At 51.2% G+C, this 24,967-nt stretch overlaps 1 protein-coding gene across 1 annotated transcript in view; it reads right to left on the bottom strand.

Annotated features, from left to right (window-relative positions):
- Positions 1-24,740, bottom strand: part of ST8SIA2 (ST8 alpha-N-acetyl-neuraminide alpha-2,8-sialyltransferase 2) — a 72,257-nt gene extending 47,517 nt beyond the window's left edge. The window contains exon 1 of the mRNA XM_065906303.1: positions 24,631-24,740. Coding sequence (XP_065762375.1) covers positions 24,631-24,728 — 98 coding nt within the window. The 5' untranslated portion in view covers positions 24,729-24,740. The remainder of the gene's footprint in view (positions 1-24,630) is intronic.
- Between the last annotated feature and the right edge of the window lie 227 nt (positions 24,741-24,967).

Raw genomic sequence — 24,967 nt, forward strand, 5'->3', positions numbered from 1 at the left:
ACCCTGATTCCCGCTGCCACTGCTGCGCTGTCTGATGTCTCTGAGGCCGTCCAGTGGGGAGCCCTGCCCAGGAGTAAATTAATGCCCTTTCTTCTCTTCAGCAAGATGTGCTCAGCTGAACAGCCCAGAGGCATCTCTGACAGTCATGTTGCCAAGGCCTGGGTGTGGCCTGTCCAAAGGCCATGAGGCCGTGCTGGATGGAGCGCCTATGGGACCCGCAGAGCATGGCCTGGCCCCTGGGTGGGTTAACTACATATCATTTCTCCTGAATGGACCCAGAAGTGTCCCCTAGGTCATAGGTCCCCTCCTCCTTCATCACGAGTCAACACCTTCGGGTTTTCTTTGATACTCTTCTCAGCTGCTCCTCCCAGCCCTTCCTTCTTAGACCCTCCCCTACATATCCCAGTTTCTCAGAGCCTACCCTTAGGCCTTGTGAAGCCCCCTCTTCCATCGTTCATCTACATGCCCACAACTCCCAATGCACCTCCAGGCATGGTGCGCTCCAGGTGCCAGAATCACAGAAGAGCCCAGACACACACCCCCCGCCCCCACAGACCTCAGACCTGACCGGCACTCATGCCCCAACCTGCCTTCTCCCAGGGTTCTCTCATGGGATGGCACCCACCAAGTCATGTGGGATCAGGGTGCTGGGGGTACTCCCCACCCTCTCTTCCCAGGTTTCCCCTCAAGATTGCCCAGCCTTCAGACCCTCCCACTCAAGGACAGCAGGGCCACTCCCTTGGGCCCTCTGCCGTGGCTTCTATCTTAGCTCCCTGTCTGCAGAGAAGCACTCCTTGCCGATTGCTCCCTTGTAAGACCCAGATTTCCAAAATGCACAGTGCAACATGGCGCTTCCTCCTCTCATCGAGTCCCACTGCTTTCAAAATGAGTCAGCACAGATCCTTAGCACAGCACAGGAGACCCTTTCTGGGTTGGCTCTCTCGGTCCTCACCTTCACCTTCTCACACACCCACCAGCTGCCTCCACGGAGTGAGGGGTAGTTTCCGGAATGTGTCAGGTCACAAAATCATCCTTTGAACACTATCCTCTCTCCCCAGAATCCTTTATTCTGTTTTCCATTGACTTAAGTCAGCATTTATGACCTGCCAGCCTCAGGTCGTACCTGGCATAAATATGTATTGGGGGGGGGGGGTGGCTTGTATAATGTTAAGTCTTTTATAATTAAAATGCCAATGGTGAAAACTCAAGGGAATAGCCATTATAAAATATGAAACATTGGGCTGGCCAACAAGTTTGTTCGTTTTAAAACTTTTTTATTTTATATTGGGGGATAGCTGATGAACAATGCTTGATAGTTGCAAGGAAGAGGCAAAAGGACTCAGGCATACATACATGTATCCATGCTCCCCTAAACCCCCTCTCCCATCCAGGCTGCTACATAACACTGAGCAGAGTTCCCTGTGCTACCCAGTTGGTCCTTGTTGGTGATCTGCTTTAAATACAGCAGTGTATGGAAAAATCCGGGTGCATTTTTTTGCCAACTCAATATCAAGTTGGGCTTCTTTTGAACAATTAGTAGTGGCAGCCCTCACCCACTTGAATTGGTGGAGATGAAAGCAGCCGTGCCTCACCAGGGGTGGGCGGGTATGAACCATCTTTCCCACAGTCCACACCACTCGCTATTGTCTTCACTGAGCTGTTTCACTTATGTGACCTGCCAAGACTTTGAAGGCATCTGACTCTGGTATCCCCAAACCCGCTACTACTCAAGTAGCAAAAGTCAGCTCATGTCACCTTCCTCATGACCTTTCCTGACCCAGAAGCCTCACTTATGCAGGTACAGCAAGCCTATAGGCCCCGAGGGTGTGTAGGCAGTGGTGTGTGTTCATGCTCAGTGGTGTCCAACTCTTTGCAATCCCCTGGACTGTAGCCCGCCAGGCTCCTCTGTCCGTGGGATTCTCCAGGCAAGACTACTGGAGTGGGTTGCCATGCCCTCCTCCAGGGGATCTTCTCGACTCAGGGATCAAACTGGCATCTCTTGTGTCTCCTGCATTGGCAGGAGGGTTCTTTACCACTGAGCCACCGGGGAAGCCCAACAGGAAGTGGCGGGGGTTACCAGTTCCTTGTTCTCTTTCAATGACAACTGACACGATGCTGACTGATAAATCAATCACAGCAGAAGAGGACCACCCAGGCACTGTCCTCCCCACTCCACACACAAGTTTCAGAAGACAAAAGTTCTGGAGGTGAAGGTTTGGGAGCTCCTTCCTCTGTATGAAGTGGCACGAGGCTGCCTTCTGGGACTCGCTGGTTGAGTCACCAACTGATAAACCATTAAGAGGAAGCAGGCCTGGGGTCTGGAAGGATCCTCAGCCCCGAAGTCTCAGGTGTCAGCTGCAGTCTCCACCCACATCCCCACCCCGTGTTCTATAGGACTCCAGGGCTCTGGACAGGAACTAGGGATGGGACCTGCCCTTCAGGTCCTCTCTGGGAGCTCCTTTCGGAATGCCTGGGAGCAAAGCCCGGACAGCAAAGCCCAGGGACAGAGCTCAGGGCGGAGAAAATGAACGCCAGCCCTGGTGCGTGAAGGCAGGGAAACGGACTTCACCCAAAACACACCACTGCAGCTGGTGGCAGGTAGGGGGTGGGTGCAGGTTGGTGTAGGGAGATGGTGGCACCCAAGGTTGTGCCCAGGCTGATGCTAAATCAGGTGTCTGAACGGGGGTTTGAGGAGCACTCTCCTTGGGTGAACAGTGGAGGAGTAGCAGCAGAGTCAACACGGCCTGGGCACTCACCACGGGGCAGACACGGACCAAGTTCTCACTGTGGATTTTTCTCCTTTTGTCCCTATCGCAGTCCCAAGAGGTGGGCCTTTATATGACCCCTATTTTGCTTAGATAGGTTAAGCAGCCTATCCAAGAGTTGCAGGATTTGACCCTAACTCTGTCTGATGGATCATTGCCAAATCAGGAAATATTGCAAAAGGTGGGGGTGGAGGTGAAAGCCTGAGCTCAGTCAAAACTGGGGCTTAGTGTAATAGGAGCAAACCCCGAAGAGAAGCTGGAGAGCAGGGCCAGGCAGTCCTTCTACCTGGGACACCATACCTGACTCCGGAAATGCTCGCAACATCACCTGCCTGCAACATCGCCTGCCACCACCTGCCACAGCTACGAGAAAGAGGTGTGAAGCCAAGTCAGGACACGGGGAGTGTGCAAGGGGCCTGGGGTCGTCCCATCTGACTTGATCCCTACCTCCTCACTCCAGGAGACTTTGACCCTAATACTTGAAATGTTTCCAGCAGCCTCAGACAGGATGTTCAGGCTGTGCAGAAGGCTGGGAAACCGGTTTCTGTTCTAAACAAGCATGAGGGAGAGGAACAAAGGTGGGTTAACAGGGTACCCCCTCCTTTGCTTTTCCTCTTGCCCTTAGCATCGGTCCAGACGTCCAGGGTGGGCTGGGGCCCGGGGTGGCATCACAGTTACAGGCTCCCTACCTCCAGGGTCTGGGCTGGTGGCTTTGGATGGTGCCTGGGGGGACAGTGGCCCAAGTTCTCACTGAAGGCTCAGTATCTGGGGGCTCCCTCAGAGCCCACTTCTCCTGTTCTCACATTCCTGCAGGAAATGCCGGGGGAGAAGGCCAGGGTGAAGGGGTGACACCCTGGCCTCTCCCTGGGGCTTAGAATAATCAAGATGCAAAGAGAAGGGACCTCCCTGGATGCCCAGGGGTTGAGAGTCTGCCTGCCTAAGCAGGAGACTCGAATGTGATCCCTGGTCCCGGAGGATCCCACATGCCGCCTGCAGGCCACCTGGGCCCGTGCGCCCAACGACTGAGCCCGCAATCTAGAGCCCGTGCTCCGCAACGAGAGAAGCCACTGCGCCGAGAGGCCTGGCACCGCAATTGGAGAAAGCCCACGCGTGGGGGCGGAGACCCAGTGAGGCCAGAAGGGAACAAAAAAGATGCAAAGGGAATTCTTTACCTGCAGACTTCCCAGTGGAGTGACCGCAGTCGAGCAACAAGTGGACGGGAAATTTAAGCCTTTTCTTCTACCTAGTAAAACACCCGCACGTGAGCGCTTTGCATGGGTACACGCAGAACTGCGTGATGCTGCCGGCGAGAACCGGGAGGGGAGCACAAGGCCTACCCAGCACCTGGCCTCGGGGACCAGGGAACGAGGTCTAAGCCTCTAGTTCTCTTGATGGAAATGCCTCTTTGACCCAAAACTGTCAGGAAATGAGGCTGCCAGAAAGAACACAGGCTTTGATGAGATCGCTGACTCTTCCTTCAGTAGCAGAGCATTTCAAATGGAGCTTCCTCAGCCCTTAAAATGAGTAAACCGTAATGAGTAAAAGAGATGATGAGTATGTGTAAACAACTCGGCAGATCCTGTTTGTATTTAATTTTCATTATTGTTCCTGGTAAACCTTTTTGAGAGGAGGCTTTCTCTTCTTTTCGCTCCAATAAACGTGTGGTCAGGGAGCACCTACTTTGTAATGCGCCCTGGGCTGGGCTCTGGGGTCACTGTGGGGGATGGAGACAGTCTCCAGTCTGAAGGTGCTTAAAACTGAAATTTGGAGACGAGAATCTCACACTCGCATGCACAGGAAACACCCCAACAAAAGAACAGGATCAGAGCCCTCAGCCACAACACGGGAGATGCTGAGAAGGAACCAGGAGAAGCAGTGATTCGAGACAGAGGGTGTATGTGGGAGTGGGCAGGGGAGAGCTGACTGGGGGGTGGCGCTTTGTTAGAACCCTAAAATACAAGGGGGGCAGACTCGGAAGCACTATGGGAAGAGCATCACGCAGAGGAGTATGCACAAGCCAGGGTCCCAAAGCAAGAGGAGCCTGATGTGTTCATGGATCCCAGTTTTCTCAATTTAAAATTTATGTTGTTTCTGGGACCTCCTTGCCTCATAATATGGCCTGTGAATCTTCATCCTCACCTCTGTTTATTGGTCCCATTCTTGCCTCAAGATTGTGGCATTCTCCTATAACCTCCCCCCTCTTTCCTTCTCTTCCCTCATTGTTTCTTTACCTTATGTTTACAAATACGCTTTTTTATTTCTAAAATATTCTCCTCCTGACTGCTCTCTGCCCCTGACCTGGTTCTCTTTGCTTCTCAACCCTCTGGCAAGGCCGGACTGTAATCATGTCCCGATTTGATCAGGGAGCTCTCTGAAATTTCACATCACTTCACCACGCCGAGGAAAGTTCAGTTCAGTCGCTCAGTCATGTCTGACTCTTTGCAACCCCATGGACTGCAGCACGCCAGGCTTCCCTGTCCATCACCAACTCCTGACGTTAACTCAAACCCATGTCCATGGAGTTGGTGATGCCATCCAGCCATCTCATCCTCTGTCGCCCCTCCTCCTGGTGCCAGGAGCCCGCGGATGCCCCGCTGGTGGCCTTGGAGCACCGTCATCCCTGCAGGGCTGCTCACGCCCACCCTGCACCACCCAGGTGACTGCTTTGGTCTCTTGGTTCTCACACTTTTGGTCCTTCACCATGGCCTTTGCTCATTTTGTTCCTTCGTCCAACTCTCGTAGCTTAATCCTGGGATCTCAGCAACATTAAAGAAGGCTTCAACTATCTCCCTCCAGCTGGCTTCCAATCTCCATCTGAGCTCTGACCTCTCCCCTAAATATTATTCCTTACATACTGGTCACAGTTATCTACCATCTATGGGACCCTAGAGAAGCCCATCCCCATCTTGGGTTCTCGCTGCCACGCCTGGAAAATACAGGGAAACGGGCTGGCTGGCTTCTTTTGTCCCTAAGCTCCAATAATTGGTGACACAATGATTTTTAAATGTCTTCATTCCCACATAGATGAACTCTGTCCTCTTAAAATCATCATGTTTAAACTCCCCATTAAGGCACAGCTACCCCTCTGGATTCTGATACACACAGTGGGCTCAGCCATTCCTGACGATCCCAGAGTGTTGTCATTTCTTCTCTGTAACCAAGACTCCCTAATTCTTTCTTCCTTTCCATTCATAGCCCCCTGCCCCCCAGCCCTCCCTCCACGCTGATCCTACAGATGACCCAGGTGGTCCCCCCCAGCTTCTGCCCCTTTCAGCAACATACAATCTGCACATTCAAAGCATTTCAAGGGTCACACTTGTTCATAGCAGCTCGTCTTCAGCTTTGTGGGTTCCCTGGAGAATCCTTTAAAATGTATGGATCCTCTGTCCAGAAAAATGCCTAAAATTTCAAGAGGTTCATGGGCTTCTCTTGTGGCTCCGATGGTAAAGAATCTGCCTGCAATGCAGGAAACCAGGGTTCGATTCCTGGGTTGGGAAGAACCCCCTGGAGAAGGGAATGGCAATCCACTCCAGTATTCTTGCCTGGTGAATCCCATGGACAGGGGAGCCTGGTGGGCCACAGTCCATGGGGACACAAAGAGTCGGATTTCCCGAAATGTATCACAGGCTCTTTAGAGGTCTTTAGAAACCAGCTGAGACCAAAGCAACCCCTCAAAGAACCTCATTTTTTGAGTTCCAGAGCCCCTGACAATGTAACTCTGTACCCACCATTCTATCCTGTTTTCCTCCACCCTCAGGTCCTCCTGAAGCCCCCACTCCAGCCAAGCCCCAAAGGTAGCAGCAGCTCCTTGATGGGCACGTGAACCTTCTTTGGCTCAGGCCATTCTCCCCATCTGAATCATCAACTTCTTTCTTCTTGCAGCTAAGTCTTGGAGCATTCCTTCAAGTTCCACACCAATTCCACCTCCTCCAGAAAAGGTCTCTCTTGCTCTCCGCACCATGTGGACTTCCTCTTTGGAGCTCCTGTAGGTCTGAGTCATCAGCCATAAGCACGATAAGGTCCACTTTTGTTTCTATGACATGGTGAGGCTCACCCCTGAGGCCAGGGACTGTCACTAGGCTGAGATGCATACAGCTGATAATGACTCTTCCTGATGACTGCAGGAAGAAGGCTTCCAAAAGACTCCAGCTGGGCTCAGAGTGATGCCAGCTTTTCTATATTTTATTACACACACCCACGTGTTTTCTAAAACATAGTATGAAAGTGAAAGTTAGTTGCTCAGTTATGTCTCTTTGTGATCCCATGGACTGTAGCCCCCCGGGCTTCTCTGTCCATGGAATTCTCCAGGCAAGAAAAAGACACATGTATCCCAATGTTCATTGCAGCGCTATTTACAATAGCTGGAACACGGGAGAAACCTAGATGTCCACTGACAGATGAATGGCTAAAGAAGCTGTGGTACATATACACAATGGAATATTACTCAGCCATAAAAAGGAATGCATTCGAGTCAGTTCTAATGAGGCGGATGAACCTAGAGTCTCTTATACAGAGAGAAGTAAGTCAGAAAGAGAAAGATAAATATCATATACTAACACATATATATGGAATCTAGAAAGATGGTACTGATGAATTTGTTCACAGGGCAATGATAGAGAAACTAGAGAACAGACTTAGGGACACGGGGAGAGGGGAGGAGAGGGTGAGATGTGTGGAGAGAGTAACGTGGAAACTTACGTGACCATAAGTAAAATAGATAGCCAATGGGGGATCTGCTGTATGGCTCAGGGAATTGAAACAGGGGCTCTGTAACAATCTAGAACAGTGGGATGGGGAGGGAAGTGGGAGGGAGGCTAAGAAAGGAGGAGACATGGGCATACTATGGCTGATTCTTGTCAATCTGTGATAGAAAAACAAGAAAATTCTGCAAAGCAATTAACCTTCAATTTAAAAAATAAATTAAAAAAAAAAAAAAAGAATACTGGAGTGGGTAGCCATTTCTTTCTCCAGGGGATCTTCCTGACCCGGGGATCAAACACAGGTCTCTTGCACTGTAGGCAGATTCTTTATTATCAGGGAAGCATGGTATACTGAGCATGATTTATCTTGAACACCAGTCCTGCTGTAATAGGAAGATTCTCCAAGTGGTACTGAGATGTGGGGAATAAGGATGCTGTAAGCTCATCTTGCCTGCTCATCAAGAGGCTTCATTGAGATGTGAAAACACCTACTGAGATGCTGGGCATGCGGAAGACCCTCCGTGTGACTTTGCCTTCCTCCTCCTTTAGAGAGACTTTTTTTCCTTTTAAATGTAGAGCAGGTGGTAGGTGAAAATAGCTCAGCATCTATTTATTATCCTGCTCTAGGATTTCAGGGCAAGAAATTTAGAGGCATAGCAAAAGGATTAGATGTTTCCAGCGAGTCTGAACTCACTCAAGAGGGAAGGTACCCAGTGGTGACGCTGGGGAGCTGGAGAAGATCTGTGGTTTCTGGAAGCTCCTTTACAGATGGGGAAATTGAGGCCCTCAGAGCTCAGGGCCTGCCCTTGAGCTGACAGCTCTCCCAACTCTTACTCACCTGTGATGATGACATGTTTCTCATCATCACACAAGAATTCTCTCCTTCATCAGATCACAAACTCCTCGAGCACTTTTTCTGTGCTGAGTTTATCTTTGCTTTCTCTATGATCCAACAAATGTTGGTAATCAACCCTGAATATTCCTTGGAAGGACAGATGCCAAAGCTCCAATACTTTGGCCACTGGATGCAAAGAGCTGACTCACTAGAAAAGACCCTGATGCTGGTAAAGATTGAATGCAAAAGGAGAAAGGGGTGACAGAGGATGAGATAGCATCCCTGACTCAATGGCCATGAATTTGAGCAAACTCTGGTAGATGATGAAGGACAGGGGAGCCTGGCATGCTACAGTCCATGGGGTTGTGAAGAGTTGAACATGTCTTAGTGACTGATCAACAACATCTTTGCATATCACCAGCATCTTGCACAGGGTTTGTGAGCCCCTGCATGTGATAAATCAGATATTATGTGATGACTACACAAGGCTCATGGTAACAGGTACCAGTGAGCCATCCTGAGGCTTTTCTCCAGGGTCCTGTGATGCCTTATAAGGCTGCTGTTTCTGCTTCAAATCGGGAACAGACTGACTCTTCCAGCAGACGTGGCCCACGGCACAGTGTGCTGGCTAACTGAAACACTATATTTGAGATATAGTCATTGAACATTTATCAGATGACATGCCCTGGGTATATGGAGATGAACAGGACTGAATGGATCTTTCCCTCATGAAGAATCGTCTTGTGCAAGAGGAAAAAAAAGAAGAACAAAAGCAAACATATCATCATCTGATCCTGGCAGAAAAACCCTCTCCAGTGGCTAATCTCTGCCTATTTTCAAGACAGAAAATAAAAACAACACGCACAATGGAACTCTGATGAAGACCCCAAATCCAAAAAGTTCAACATATTTTACTTTATTTTATCTCAATTGATCTCAACTCTCAAATGCTCCAGCTTCAGAAGGTAAGATTAGGTACCATTAAGCCGGCTAGACCAGCATTGATTTAAAAACCCTCCTGGATACTACAGGATAGAGGAGGTTGCAGACCCTTATTAATCTCCTTGTTATCAGCATGATCTTAGCCTGCCAGGAGCCAGCTTGCTAGATTCCCAATTCTGGCCACATCCACATCTGCCTTGCTTCTGCGTACCAGGCCGTGGAGCTTGTATAGCACCGTGAATTACCCTGCTAAGAAAACTTTAACAGTGAGCTGGTCTTTGTCCATGGAATCAAGGAAGAAAGAAAAGTGGGTTTCCTCTATAAACCAGATGGAACTCAATGGGTCTCAAATCAGACAGTTACATGGGAGCCCATATAACCCACTGTATTTTCTCTTCTTTGACCATGGAAAGGAATAAATAAATGATTGTGGAATGCGGGTGGCAGTGGCTGTTCTGAGCATTTCTCTGAAACTGACTCCCTCCTTTACTTTCTTTGTTCTCCAAACCAGCACTCACTCTCTGCCAGGCACCGTGCAAGGGGCTGAAAGTACTAAACCAACGCAGCCCAGATCTGAAATGGTCCTAGTCCCCCTAAAGTCACAGTCCAGCAGGCAGGAGAGGCACCATGCAAGAAATGTGAACTCTGAAAAACAGGGCTTCCCAGGTGGTGCTGGTGGTAAAGAACCCATTTGCCAATAGAGGAGACGTAAAGGACATGGGTTCGATCCCTGGGTCAGGAAGATCCCCTGGAGGAGGAAATGGCAGCCCACTCCAGTATTCTTGCCTGGGAAATCCCATGGACAGAAGAGCCTGGCGGGCTACAGTCCATGGGGTCTACAAAGAGTTGGACACCATTCAAGTGACCTAGCAGCAACAGCAGAGGATGCTGGGAGCTGGGGGGCTGGGGGGCTGGGGGCCCAGGGGGTCTCTAGCAGTGCTGCTGGGGGCTGGAGAGGAGCTCAACCGTCCTTGCCTTTTAAGTCATCAACAATATTCTTTCATTGGAGGATTCTCTTTTTTTGTGCACTGGGCAATTTCCCAGATAGAGTGAGACATTGTATCTGGAGCTAGGTACTTTTTTGGAAGATTAACTCACTCTCTATAGAAGTTTTACAAGGACTTGTCAGGGCTCTGCTGCCAAGGGGTTAGAAAATAGTCCCAAAGAGAAGTCAAGCAAGCACAACATCACAGCGTCAACTTCAGTCACTTTTGGCGTCTACCTCCGTGTGTTTTGCTAATTCCCCTTTACTGACAATATTTTCTTTAAACTGACTCACTTAAAAACATAAATGAGTTTATCATCAAAGGAACCCTTAATATCAGTGCCATAAATAGAATACCAATATCCCTTGCCCTAAATAGAAGTTAACGGCAAAAATAAATAAAATTAAATTCCTGGCTTCCAGCCTGCCTCGAGGCTGTCTTTATCTGAAGTAGCAGATTGGTTTTAAAAGGCTCCCCTCTACTGGCCTTCGATCGCCCCTAGAGGCCTCCCTCATCAATTCCTCTGCTTTTTATAACTGAGGATGGAATTTGGAATTGGATTGCTGGCTGGGCAGGCCACCAAAACCACTCAGGAACCCCAAGAACTCTAGGGAACTGTTACTGCGCGTGCCAGCTGTGAAGTGGGGCCGTCAGCTGTGTGAATGATCACATCCAAGCCAAATGCAGGAGGGGGCTTAATGACACAGGCCAGGTGGCTGAGCAGTTTTCTCTGGAAATTTCCATCACTCGCCCCAGCCGTGGGTCAAGGTTATTCTGGTACAGACACTGCAGCCTCCTGAAGCTCACTTAAAACGTCAATTTAACACTTGTTTACGATTTCTCCTTGCCTTGCTTCACGGCCAGGGCCTCACTTTGGGAGGAGAAAGAAAGAGAAGCAGCTTAATCCACAGGGAGCTAGCCCTTGATGAAATTCAGTTATTTTTTTGTGTTTATTAAGCAGTTACTTTACACAAGTTTCAGTTTACTCATCCATAAAATGGTTTCTTTCCAGGGTTTCAATGTGTGTGTTTTTTTAGGTCTCACTGTGTGGCAGGTGGGATCTGAGTTTCTCAACCAGGGATCGAAACTGTGCCCCTGCATTGAAAGCTCAGAGTCTTAACCACTGAACCATCGGGGAAGTCTTGTCCAGGGTTTTATAATACACGTGTGAAACAGCATATGAAGACTCCTGGGTGCACACAGGCATCTGGCTGTAATAATAGCCATTATTGATTTTTCTGACATCCATCTAAGGGTCAAAGCCAACTCTGATGGGCAACAGGGATTGTCAGACAACTTTCCCCTGGTTTGACGGGTCAAACCAAGGTCTTTGCCTTGGGCTGGGGCTCTGCTGATAGACCCGGAGACCAATTATTCCCACCAATACAGGGAGCGTGTATACAATTTGCCTGGGGCCTTGTTCCGATGCAGATTCAATTCCATCAGGTGTGGGTTCCAGGGTGAGGCCTGAGGTTTGCATGTCTACCCAAACCCCAGATGAGGCACCTGTTGCGGGGCCAAGGGCGGCACTTTGATCGACAGAGCTCTAGCTCAACGGTTCGTCCAGTAGGGGTCCTCGGAGGGAGGGGCCAAAGGTATGCACATCACTTGCAACTTGTTAGTGACACCAGCTCTCAGGCTCCACCCTGGACCTGCTGAGTCAGAAGCTCAGGGGTGGGGCCAGCACTGTTTGTAACAGCCCCCAGCTCTGGCACTTCCGGCCCCTGCAGCACCAGCTCAGGTCTGCGGCTGTATGGGCGTTGTCCCACCTGATCCTAAAGGGGACAGACAGCTGCCTCTCAGCAGGTCCCAGCCCAACAGGATGATCTCTGGGGATGAGTATTCTGGGTCTCACCCTTGAGCCACAGACACTGACGAAAGCTACTCACACACAGGTGGTAAGGAAAAAGACCTCTGGGAGCCTGGTCTGGGAGGGGGGATGGTCTGGGTTGTCTGCACCCTTGGCCTCCCCTTCCTTCCCCTGCCCCCCTTCCCCACCACTCCATGACTTCCATCCAGTTTAGACTTTCACCAGACCATATGGGTCCCTCCACTGAAGTTAGACAGCAAGGCAGGCCAATGAGTATTTACAGTGTCCACAAAAAGTGTATGTTTGCACATACACTTACAAGCACATACACAGTCCTAAATCCCAGGTGTTGGGAATTTGCCCTCCCCCTCTAGCAAGTGTATCCAAATATACTCATAACAAAGTAATGGTTCACACTGATGTTTTTCTAATTCTAGTACCAGTTCTTTCCTCTTTTTCTCCCTCTGCTCCTTCCCCACTATGTTTTTGGTACTATATTATTTTATGAATTAAATAGCCATGGAATTAAAAGACGCTTACTCCTTGGAAGAAAAGAGATGACCAACCTAGACAGCATATTAAAAAGCAGAGACATCACTTTTCTGACAAAGGTCCATCTAGTCCATGGTTTTTCCAGTGGTCATGTATGAATGTGAGAGTTGCACCATAAAGAAAGCTGAGTGCTGAAGAATTGATGCTTTCAAACTGTGGTGTTGAAGAAGACTCTTGAGAGTCCCTTGGGCTGCAAGGAGACCAAGTCAACCCTACAGGAAATCAACCCTGAATATTCATTGGAAAGACTGATGCTGAAGCTGGAGTTCCAATACTGTGGCCACCTGATGCGAAGAGCTGACTCATTTGAAAAGACCCTGATGCTGGAAAAGATTGGAAGAGGGATGAGAAAGGGACAACAGAGGATGAGATGGTTGGGTGGCATCACCGACTTGATGACATGTGTCTGAGCAAACTGAGAGAGTCAGTAAAGGACAGGGAAGTTTGGTGTGCTGCAGTTCATGAGGTCACAAAGAGGTGGACATGACTTAGCGACTAAATAACAACAACATTCCTTTCTTATGTATACACCACATTTTGCTTATCTATTCATCCACTGATGGACATTATTTGGCTACTGAAAATGATAGTGCTATAAGCACAAGTGTACAAATACCTGTTCAGATCCTTGCTTTGGATTCTTTGCGGTATGTGCCCAGCCATGGAATTGCTGGGTCAGATGGTAATTCTATTTTTAATTTTATGAGGAACCACCCTACTGTTTTCCACAGCAGCTGCACCATTTTACATTCCCATCAGTTATATTTTACTGATGCCTCAGAACAGTATGAACAGGATACCATCAACTCCTTTAGAAAGTTTAGGGAGCTGAGGCTCAGAGAAGGGAAGCCCTTTGCCTGAGGTCACACAGGTCATGAGTGTCTCATCAGGGATCAGTGCCTCAGCCGTCCTGCAGCAGCTCCCAGGGGCTCCAGAGGTGCAGTCCAGGGTCTCGAAGCGTGAACAGTGAGTCTGGCTCATAGGAAAGACTTGCCAGTTCTTGGTGTGTCAGTCGCTCAGTCGTGTCTGACTCTTTACAGCCCCCTGGACTGTAGCCCGCCAGGCTCCTCTGTCCATGGGATTCTCCAGGCAAGAATACTGGAGTGGGGTGCCATTCCCTTCTCCAGGGGATCTTCCCGACTCGGGGATCGAACCCGGGCCTCCTGCAGGGCAGAAGGATTCTTTACTGTCTGAGTCACCAGCGAAGCCCCAGTTCTTACAGACAGGAGAAAAGGAAGACCCTAGGCTGGCAGCTGGGAGAGATTTACAATGAAGACCTAAGGGAGTCATATTCTAATGATGCTGAAGGGCAGAGCTTTGGCCTGGGTACCCGTAGGCTGGGGATGGGGCTGTAGCACCTTGGGCTGGCTCCATCCCCAAGGCTGGCTGTTCTTTAAGGAGCTACTTGTCAGAGGTCTGCTGCCCTGCTGCTTCAGGGAAGAGGCTCCCAGCTCTGGCCAGGACCTGCACACCACTGCGGGTTCCTCTCCCACCCTTCTCTTCACCTCTCGTTCGAACAAAGCCTAGGGACTGGGGTGTTGTTTGGACATAAGGCAGAGTTCACTTACGAGTCAGCTCCCAAACCTCGGGAGCCTCAGAGTGCAGTAGGAGAGGGTTTGCTGCTGATAGGAGAAGAGCAAACGCAAGTCACCTGCCTGATCAGTTTACCAGCTCATTTTCTCTGGGTGTCTTAGCCTCCCTGCTCCATTATTTAAGCCACTCTGGCATTTACTAAGCAAGAAGGTGTGAATTAATCCTGCGGATCACTCCTCTGAGCGCAGCCGATATTCTTGTGCTTGAAATTGGATATCGGAAACCTAATGGCAAGCACCCACGTGTCACTGGACTGTCCAAGGGTGTGTGCCCCTCCTCAACGTGGGCTGAAATGCTGCACCCACGTATGGGGTCGCCATGGTGTTTGGGAGGCTCATCTGACCGGCTGTGAGTCCTTTGCTGAAGTCCCAGTGTTTCCAGTTTCCTTTTGCAAAATGTCTTTGTGGTACAGAAAGTGGCCCAGGGGAGAAGGCGGGAGGCAGGGAACACAGAAGTGATGAGGGCGTGGTGATGGAGTTGGGCAACGCTGGTTGGCATCTCATTTCCTTGTTACTGGCTGTGTGACCTCAGCAAGACTTGGTCCTCTCTGGGCCTCCAGTCCCTCATCTGTAGGTGAACCACCTCGGCAGCTCCGAGCACAACGTCAGCCCCTGGGAAAGAGGCTCCCTGGGCCCCTACAACCTCCCTGCAGAAGTCTCCTCCTCACCTGCTTCCTTCCTTCCTTGCCAGGATCTGGGAAGCTGACCACCCTAGCCCTTCTGTCTTTCCCCAGAAAAAAATTCTTCCAGGCTTTAATCATTTGTGTTGTTTTTTTCTCTTCCATCAGTGTGTGTGTGTGTCTCCTATAGTGAGTTGATCAAACACACACACTCCAGAGCCACTCTGATGAGGCCCGGCGGGGGCAAGGAGGGGGCTGGGGGAGAGGGAAGGAGGGAAGGCAGCGGGGGAGCACCATCCAAAACAACACACCGTGGAGCTGGCCACTGTGAATCGCATCCATCTCCCGGGCTGCCATATTCCATTACAGCCTCGCCTCTAGCATCCTTCTCCGGAGCTCTCCTCGAGCGTGGCTGCTTCCCAGGTTTCTCTCTCTCCCACAGACCTCTCTCTCTCCCAGCTTTATCCTTTGCCGGAATGAGCATGCATGTTTCCCTCACTGGATGTCATCTCGTACATCAGTTATAGATCGCTCTCCTGATTCCCTGGAACCTGGGTTCACATCCCGGCTCTGCCACTGACCGGCTGGGTGACTTTGGTCAAGTTGCTTAACTGTCCTGTGCCTCGGGTTGCTCATCTGTATAACGGAGGTGATAATAACATGGACCTCATAGGATTGTTGGGAATATTACAGGCGTGAACAGAGCTAAGATGCTTAGGCTGTCATATACACGCAGCAGATACACCAAAATAATAATAATAAGACCACTGTTATTCTTTGCTGCCATCAGCCTCCACTGAGAAAAGATGTGTGAAGAGTGAGCCCCTGTTTCTAGAAGCAATGCCCTCTGTTTACAAGGTAAACTCAGATCCCAGACTATAGGTTTCAGCCATCAATAACATTTCCAAAAAAACTGGGGCTGGGAGGCTTCTGAGATGGTCCCGTGGTTAAGATACCATATTTCCAGCACAGTGAGCCTGTGTTTGCTTCCCTGGGTGGGGAACTAAGATCCCCCACTGCACTCATCCAAAAAAACATGTTGGCATTCAGTTTAGGAAGAATGTAACACTACTATCTACCATCATCCTCTTTTAGGAAAGAAAGGACATCAACACCCAAAAGAAAAAGAACATCATCTCAGAAGATAGAAGAGTTTTCAGGAAATGACAGGTTGAAAACTTGAAACTAACAGAATCGTCATGGCTACATTGTATCTCTTATTTTCTCTTTCCTTTTTCCTCCTGGGTCACCACCCATCTGCAGATCAGCATGGGGAACCGCTGGCCTCAGGGTCATTTCAGCCTCCCCTCATCAACTAAGAGGTGGAGGAGAAACTGCAGCCCTGAGTCTGTAAAGGGGGCCAGGAACCAGAGCTGTGTGCCTCGTGCTCCTGCAATAATGATAGCCAAAATGCTGGAGAACTCTGTGACAGAGCAGAGAGCTTCTTTCTCAAAGAGCAATTTCGGAACTCAAATACACACCCACACAGGGACTCGGGGTTTCCAGGAGCAGCCAACCAGGATTCCAAGTGCCAGAAATGTCCGGGAGGAGCCCACTCCCTGTCACCATGGAACACAGACACCTCTGGAGCAGTGCCCTTTGCCACTGCAAAGTCTGCGACAGCTGAAGCTAAGAAAATGCTAGGACAAACAGGTCCCATCAGGACACTGGGCCATTTCCTAGCTGAGTGACAAATTGCAGGAGACTGGGGAGAATTTAAAACCAGCCCAGCTGCCGCCCAGAAGAGTGACTAATCTCAACACTTAAGGACAAGCCCCAGACCAGCAGTCACTCAGACATAGGGGATGGTTTCCCTGCTTGCACATGGGGCTTCCCTGGGGCTTCTCCTGGAGACATGGATCTGTGCCCGCCTCCTGGTGGGAGGCTGCCACCCTCCCACCCCTCCCTCCCACCCCCACCCGCCCCCAGTGGCGTTCATGTTCCTACCCACCCCCATTCTTTGTGTTTATTTATTGGCTGTGCCGGGTCTGGGGTGCTGCTCAGGCTTTTGTCTAGTTGTGCCGAGTGGGGGCTACACTCCAGTTGCGGCGCATGGGCTTCTCATTGCAGTGGCTTCTCTTGTTGCAGAGCACAGACTTCAAAAGTTGTGGCACATGGGCTTAGTTGCCCTGCAGAATGTGAGAACTTCCCCGACCAGGGATCGAACCCATATCCCCTGCATCGGCAGGCAGACACCTAACCACTGTTTCACCAGGGAAGGCCCCCCACCGCCCAACTCTTTTCACTGTATCTTTCCACCTGCCTCATGAAGTCATTTTTGCCTGAGGCAGCTGAAAAGGGCAAGGTTCCTGAACCCCACTGAGGGTCCTCACAGCTGCTTAGAAGTGTTGGCCGATCCATCATGATTCCCTGGTTTGACCAGTGTTTATCAGAACACCACTTAAAGGTGCTTAATAGAGAAGATCTTTGAGATGATGCACATCGGTCAATGGCCATGAACTTGGGCAAACTCCAGCAGACGGTGGACAGGGAAGCCTGGCGTGCTACGCAGTCCGTGGGGTTGCGGAGAGTCGTACACAACTTGGCAACTGAACAACAGTGCATCAATCTGACCTCTTCTTTCTTTCTTCCTCAATGTTTCAAACAGACAACATCTTTCTGTTGTGTTTCTGTTCGGCATCCTTTCCAGGGACCAGCCCTTGGAAGGAGACGGCTGGCCTCAAGTTAAGTCTGCTCTCACTGCCAGTGTGGAGGTGATGAAGATGGACAGAGCGGGCAGTTCCTTTCCAGGCAAGAGGAGGACGGTGGGGGCGCTGGCATTATAGGCAGTGGCAGAGCTAGAAAGAGCTCTCTGGAGAAAAAAGAACTGGACAGAGTCTTGGAAGTGAAGCTTTATATCTTTGCATTGTTATCTGAACTGGCAGCAGGAGCCTTACCACGGGAGCCCCCTCTTTTAGAAACTAAAAAGTTCCTTTCATTCCCATGGCCTGCTCCCCAGCCTTTGAGATGACAAAAATTGGGCCCTTGACTGGGCTGTGACCTCCATGGTGGATCCACGTGTAGTCAAAAGCGAGGGGCTTTCTGAGCAAGTGGAGGATGTTTAATAGCTTTACAGTTGTGTGGACCTTTGCTGGCGGAGGGCTTCCCTGGTGGCTGAGATGGTAAAGAATTCGTCTGCAATGCAGGAGACCTGGTTTCAGTCCCTGGGGTTGCGAAGATCCCCTGAAGTAGGATACAGCAATCCACTCCAATATTCTTGCCTGAAGAATCCCATGGATAGAGGAGTCTGGTGGGCTACTCCATGGGGTGTCAAAGAGTCAAACACAACTGAGAAACTAACACACAGACCTTTGGGAACAGAAAGGGTGAATGCTTATATTTGCCAGGTGCTTGGCCCGAGACCAGTCAATCGTAAAGGAAATCAGTCCTATGTATCTATTGGAAGGACTGATACTGAAGCTGAAGCTCCAATACTTTGGCCACCTGATGCAAAGAACTGACTCATCGGAAAAGACCCTGATGCTGGGAAAGACTGAAGGCAGGAGGAGAAGGGGACCACAGAGGATGAGATGGTTGGATGGCATCACCGACTGGATGGACATGAGTTTGACCAAGCTCCAGGAGCTGGTGATGGATTGGAAAGCCTGGTGTGCTGCAGTCCATGGGGTCGCAAAGAGTCGGACATGACTGAGCGACTGAACTGAACTGGGGCTCAAGTTTGTTCATTCTAAAAATACTTTATGGGCTCTATTTACTAAACCATATACTTATCACCAGGTAGCTCCATGGTAAAGAATCTGCCTGCCAATGCAGGAGATGTGGGTTTGATCCCTGGGTCAGGATGATCCCCTGGAGGAGGGCACGGCAACCCACTCCAGTATTCTTGCTTGGAGAATTTCATGAACAGAGGAGCCTGGTGGGCTACAGTCTGTGGGGTTGCAAAGAGCTGGACATGACTTAGCAACTAAATGGCAATACTCATCCCCAGGGGCCATGGGGAAGGGGGAAAGACATAATCATTGAGTCTATCTCCTTAGGATACTGGGATACTAAGGGTATACAGAGGAGGAGCAGCTACACCAGACTGTCCAAGGAAGGTCTGGGGTCCTGGAATGCTTTGCAAAGGAGGTGATACTAGCTCTGAGTCTTAAAGGAGGAGTCAGAAGAAGGCTGGATGGATGGGGTGGGGTCAGGAAGAATAGTGTGTGCAAGAAGGCTGTTCCAGAAAGCAGTAAGTGCGCAAGCAAAGGCACAGTTGCCTGAAGTCATGGTATGTTCCAGGGAACTGTGAGCAATACAGAATGGCTGGAGACCAGGAAGACTGGAGAGACAGGCAGGGACCAGATTACGTATTATCTTGTATGCCACACTAAAAGCAATGGGAGCCTTTACAGAATTCCACTCTCTCTGAGAAGTATTTATAATTTGCAATCTACAACATCCCCAATTTGTAAAACCTAGGCAATTTTAAAACCTAGCAACCCTGCTTTACAAGGGGGAAGAGGCCCTGAGTGGCGAATTGGTTTCTAAGAAGGATATCTATTTACAATTTAAATTTGATGTTAGGAACAGTTGGCAACAAGGACTTGGAGCAAGTCAGTTAAAAACCAGACTTTCTTTCTGTCCTATTTTATCCTCCAATCATGTTTATACTTGAGTGAAGTACACGAGGACTGGGGCAAAGATTGGGCTTAAAAAAAAAAAAGTTGCCTCGTCTTGTACAGGTAGGTGTGTTTCTTACGGAGTGCCTGGACTGCAACCGTCCAAGGTCATTCCCTTCATCCCCACCCGGACTCATCCACCAAAAGGTGCACCTCACTCATCCTTGGCTGATGGCAGTAGTTGCCAGCTCACGGGTCTGATGATCAGAGCTGGTTCATTCATCACCTTCCCAGACAGCGTCTGATGTCTGACTGGGGTGCACCAGGACCCTGGCCATGATGTACTAGAGGGCATCAGTTCTGACCAATCAGATGTCCGTTCTAAGAGGGCGGTGCCCTAGAGGGACCAGTTAAACGTGTTTTACTGTCAGCCCTAGTCCAGAAGCCTGGATGCCCAATCACATGGTGTGTAGAAGTGAGGCAGGTACATTCAACTGACATCAGAATCAGCGTTGCAATGGAATGGGAGTTTTCCCCCCTTTTGAAGCTTTAGTCCAAGGCCCCACCCGAGAGTCTGGGATGCCCAAGCCCATGGCCAGTGAACTTGAAACCAGGGGACGGCACCAAACTGAACCTGAGTGGGCACTTTTGGGAGACGAGTCCCAAGTCCCTCTCAGTCGTCATCACTCACCTGCCCTCATTCTAAACTGCTGGGGCGGGGGTGCTTACTACTAAGTCAGACCACATCCTTAGGGAAACTGGGCCTTTGGAAGAACTCAGGGGAGTGAGTTAGGAAGGCCAGATCTGAGACCTATTCTATAATGCCAGTACAGGGGGCAAAGAATTCAGATAAAGGGCAGTCTAGGGCAATCAAGGGCAATCGAGACAGGGACTTGGGCTTCTCATAGAATTAGGGTCACTGGCTTTATCCTGAGCAAGTTATACAATCTTTCAGAGCTTCAGTGTCTTCACTGATGACCTCAAGGTAGCCATAGTACCTAGCTAGTTCCAAGAAGTTTGGCGAGGACTCAGTGAACTAGTGCCTTATTTATTTATTTTAAAAGTCATTTATTGATTTCACTTTTTAAATTTATTTTTATCTTACCATGCCAAAAATAATCCTGGGGGCATGTGAGGTCTCAGTTCCCCAACCAGGGATCAAACCTTCACACCTACAGTGGAAGCACGGAGTCTTAACCCCTGGATCGACAGAGAAGTCCCGACCTAGTGCTTCAAAGCAGTAAGTATGGCGTCTGGCACTATTTGTGGTTGACAAATAGTAGCTCTTGGGGCCACTTAGTAGGGGACCACTGGGTCTCCACAAGGGTGACATGCGTTAACATCTACAAAACTCTCGGCGTAGCTCTTGCTTCAAGCACTCAATAAATCAATAAACGTTAATGACCCTCATGGTCTTCATCTGTGCCGTTGCCATGCTTTCTATTATGGTTATTATTACTAGCTACATCCTCTTTGGGGCTTCCCAGGTGGCGCTAGTGGTAAAGAACCCACCTACCAACGCAGGAGACATAAGAGACGAGGGTTCGATCCCTGGGTTGGGAAGATCCCCTGGAGGAGGGCACGGCAACCCACTCCAGTATTCTTGCCTGGAGAATCCCATGGACAGAGGAGCTTGGTGGGCTGCAGTCCATAGGGTTGCAAAGAGTCAGACAGGACTGAGGGACTTAGCATGTGTGCACATCCTGTTTGTCCAGAGTTCTGTTATTCTTTTATGATTAGAGAACTCACTTGGGGACTGGGGCATGGGGTTATAAGCGACGACACCAGCTTAAATGAGCAGGCTTGCTCTGTCCTCAACCAGCCAGGGTGTAATCTTGGGTAAGTGATGCTACTTCTCAGGGTCAAATTTACCCCAATTACAAAAGAGAGGAGGTTTCTTAGGCGGAGCCCTGCACTCCCTTTGTGTTCCAAGACTGTGAGTGTTAGCCTTCCCTAAGGATGCCATGCATGTCCATCACCGGGCCAGACCCCAGGGGGATATTTATCCAGTAGATGCCTACTGAATACCTTCTGCGTGTCAGGTTCTGAGGCCACCATGGTGGGCAAAACAGCCATGCTCACAACTCTCTCTTGAAGGCTATACTCAAGACGAAAGCCCAAGGGATGATCAGAAAAAGTTTGGCTTATGATTTTGTCCAATGGACTCTAAAATTTGGGGGTGCTGCATGAGTTGAGGGGAGCTTTTACCAAAGTTCCACCCAATCTCTGATTGAGAATTTGAATTCACTCTTCAAAATCTTAGCGAAGAACTCATCTTTTTACATTTTCTTTTCCCATTCAACCCCAGGGAGGCATTTCCACAAGCAAGTAAGTTAGAAACGGAACTGTGAAAATCATTACTTAGCAAGAGACGTGTCTCTGGGGAAATAGCCCCTGGAAGAAAGCCGTGCCCTTCGCAACCCTTTAGATGATTCCTTGGGCAGGACAGAACTTCTGAGAACACCACATCAAAAGGCTTAATACTAAAAGGAATCAAGAGCTTAGCAAAAATGTATCTCAGTTTTGTTCCTCTAGATAACACACATGAAATCGTCTTTCCTTTTTTACTTCTCATTTGCTAATCCTTGGAAATTTTACTCCAAAAAGAGATTTTTTTCCCCCTTCCTTCCTTCTTAACAGATCACAGGGTCCTACCAGAAACAGTCATCCTTTAACAGAACCCCTATTTTCTCCTAGGGACCAGCACTGCGGCAGCTGATTTGCAATCTTCCTGGGCACAGGGTTGGCGCCACAGCCCCATGGTCTGAAGTTCGATTCCCGGTCTCCCGGGAAGGCAAGGCATAGGTTGAGGAAGACAGGAGTCCGATGCCTGGCGCCCCTCACTGGCTACTGTGCCAGGGCACGTACTGCACTGAGCCGCCACTGGCTGTCCAAAGTTGGGGTGCTCCCAAGGATTAAATAAGTGACTGAGCTTGCAACTTGGCTTGTAAGCTTGGATTCTGTTCCTGGGCTCCATGTTCTTCCTCCTCGAGTCATGGCAAATCCCAGATGAGTGACCCACGTGTGGGGCAGACTGGGGGTGGCGCTGGAGGAGGGCTGAGGGAGAGGACTGTCTCAGGCCTGGGTCAGGACTGGTCAAGCCAGGGGTCAGCCTGAGGACAGCAGCACCAGAGGTGGGGAGAGGGGGTAATGCCACACGATAGAACACATTTGACTTGTGTGACAATTTTCCCCATGGTGGGCCCAAGCAGAAATGTGCCCCTTCCCCAACCCCAATGAAATAGATCTAAGGAAACACACCCACAGCAGAGGGGCCCTGGCTTTTAAGCATATGGTAAATGTCCTTCTTCGCTCCCCTCTTGGAGCTTATTTCTGGATACCCTATTGAAACAACCTAACCTGGGGAGTGGGTTTACAAGGTATTTGGCAGGGAAACGCAGCATTATATGCCAAGTGATTTCCTGATCATATTTTACAAATTAAAAGTCACTGGCCTCTAGAAGAAATTAGGGAAAAGTTCAGTGAACGGACAAGCGAGCGAGGCCTAACAGCGCCCAGCTCTTAAGTTTTCCTGGCACAACGATGGGCAGCCGCTGTTCCTTCCCCGGTGGGTCAAGGTCACCAAGTGGCCCCGGCCAGGCAGAGCCCACATCTTGGGGAAGAATGGGGGTGTGTGTGTGTGAAGGGGGGAGCCGAGAGGAAGGCGCTCCCCACCGCGTCCTCCGTCACCCCAAGGCTTGTCCTACCGGATTTGCTTTCCGATCCACAGTTTTGAGACGAACGGCTACGGAAAGGAGCGTTTCTCTTATCTCCGCGTGGGAGCCTGTCGTGTATTACTTGAACAGTATTTGTGAAAGTTTTCTGAGCTCTTGGAGAAATGGAGGAGGAGGAGGGAGAGAAAGAGAGCGGGGTTCTTGAAGAGCAGGGGACTTCCCAGAAGAAATACTGGGGTGGCCAACCCGGGCAGGGGCGGGGAGCAAAGGCGAGAGCAGGCAGTGGCGCCCGCCCCCGGTTTCAGTCCTTAGGGCCTTGGCATCGTGGGCCAGGGCTGGCATTTCCCTTTGGAGGAACCTGTCGGCTCAGCCCGCCCTCAACTAGCGCCGAGAGTGAATGAAATAACCAGCGGGACAATGGAGGGGCGCGCGCGGCGCGGGACCAGCGGGAGGGAGCCTGCCTGGAGCTAGCCCCACGGAGGAAGGGACTTTCTGCCCACTCTGTGACCTCGCTTTCTCTCTGCTCTGGGCCAGGAGGCTCTCCAAAGGGCCTCTCAGAACCCTGGATAGCCCCCTCCCCACACTTGCCCATCGCGGGGTGGAGGCTCTTTGTGGAGAAGGGCTGGCCAGCGTGCGGGCGGCAGCGGGGCGGGGCGCGAGCCTCAGCCTCCGGTAACCACAGCCGGTGCGTCCCGCGCCGCGAGTGCGCACTCCTGGAAGTCCTGCGCCAGGACCGGGGCTCTCAGTCCCGCCCTTGGAGAGATCGGAAGAAAAGCGAGGACTAGACCGTGTGCCTGGGAACCCCTCGCCTCCGCCCCGCCCCAACCCGCAGCCAGGACAAGCGGGTGGCGGTCTAGACTTTGCCGAAATGTCTCCGTCTCCGAGACCAGAGCGCACAGGAACCCGGGGGCGCAGGGGGCGCGGCGGAATTAGCTGAACGTCCAAAACCAGGTGAGGGTGGGGAAGGGATGTCAGCTAACCCCTGCGCGCTCCTACCAGCCCGCGCCCCAGTGTGGGCTCCCGGGCAGGCGGGAGGCGCGTGTGCGTATCTGGGTGTCCTGGGGACCCTCGCCTTCCCGGGAGCCCGTGGAAAGCCCCCGCCTTTCGCCCTGGGCCCGGGGATCCCCTCCCCCAGCACAGAGATCCCCGCGCGCCCCCTGCCCACTTTGCTAAGGCGAGAAAGCGGCCGAGCCGGAGACAAAGAAACTCCAACCTCCTCCACTCTCGGCCTCTCCGCCCGCCCCAGACACTCCCCGGCGCCCTCCCTCGACCCCGGCGACGACGCGCGCGGACAGGCCGAGGAAGGGAGGCAGGGTGGGCGAGTCTGCTCCCCTACGCGGGCCAGCTGGAGACTGCTAGTGCTCCCGGCCCGGGCACTTCCCGCGGCAGCCGCGCCCCCGCCCTCCGCTGCGCAGACAGTCCCGGGCCCCCGGCACCGCCACCCGGGATCCAGATCATTCCCCACCTCTCCCGGCGAGCGACAGGGGGGCGCGGCGCGCACACAAAGCGGGTGCAAGGGTGGATACAGAGTGCCGGGGTTGAAGAGATTCCGCCCGGGCTCGGCACGGGCCCCGGCGCAGCTATTTATTTACCCGATTTCTTCTTCGATCTCCGAGATGTCTGCGAAGATGAGGAATACCACGAGCAGCGTGAGCGCAGCCAGCATCCAGCTCCGGAACTGCAGCTGCATGGTGGGTTCGCGCCCACCGGGACCCGCGCGGGCCGGCGAGAAGAGCTGGAGCTGGGGGGCGCAGCGGCAGGCGCCCGAGCCTCGGCGCGCAGCCGGGCAGACACGCTGCGCTCCGGCCGAGTCCGGGCCAGCGGCGGCGGCGGCAGCAGACAAGGGTTGCTCCGGCGCCGCGAGCCCGCTCGCTCGCTCTCAGCTCGCGTCCGCCCCTCCTCTCCACTCCCCTCCCCTCCCTTCCCCCG

Source organism: Muntiacus reevesi, chromosome 15, assembly GCF_963930625.1.
Source record: "Muntiacus reevesi chromosome 15, mMunRee1.1, whole genome shotgun sequence".
Taxonomy (NCBI): Eukaryota; Metazoa; Chordata; class Mammalia; order Artiodactyla; family Cervidae; genus Muntiacus; species Muntiacus reevesi.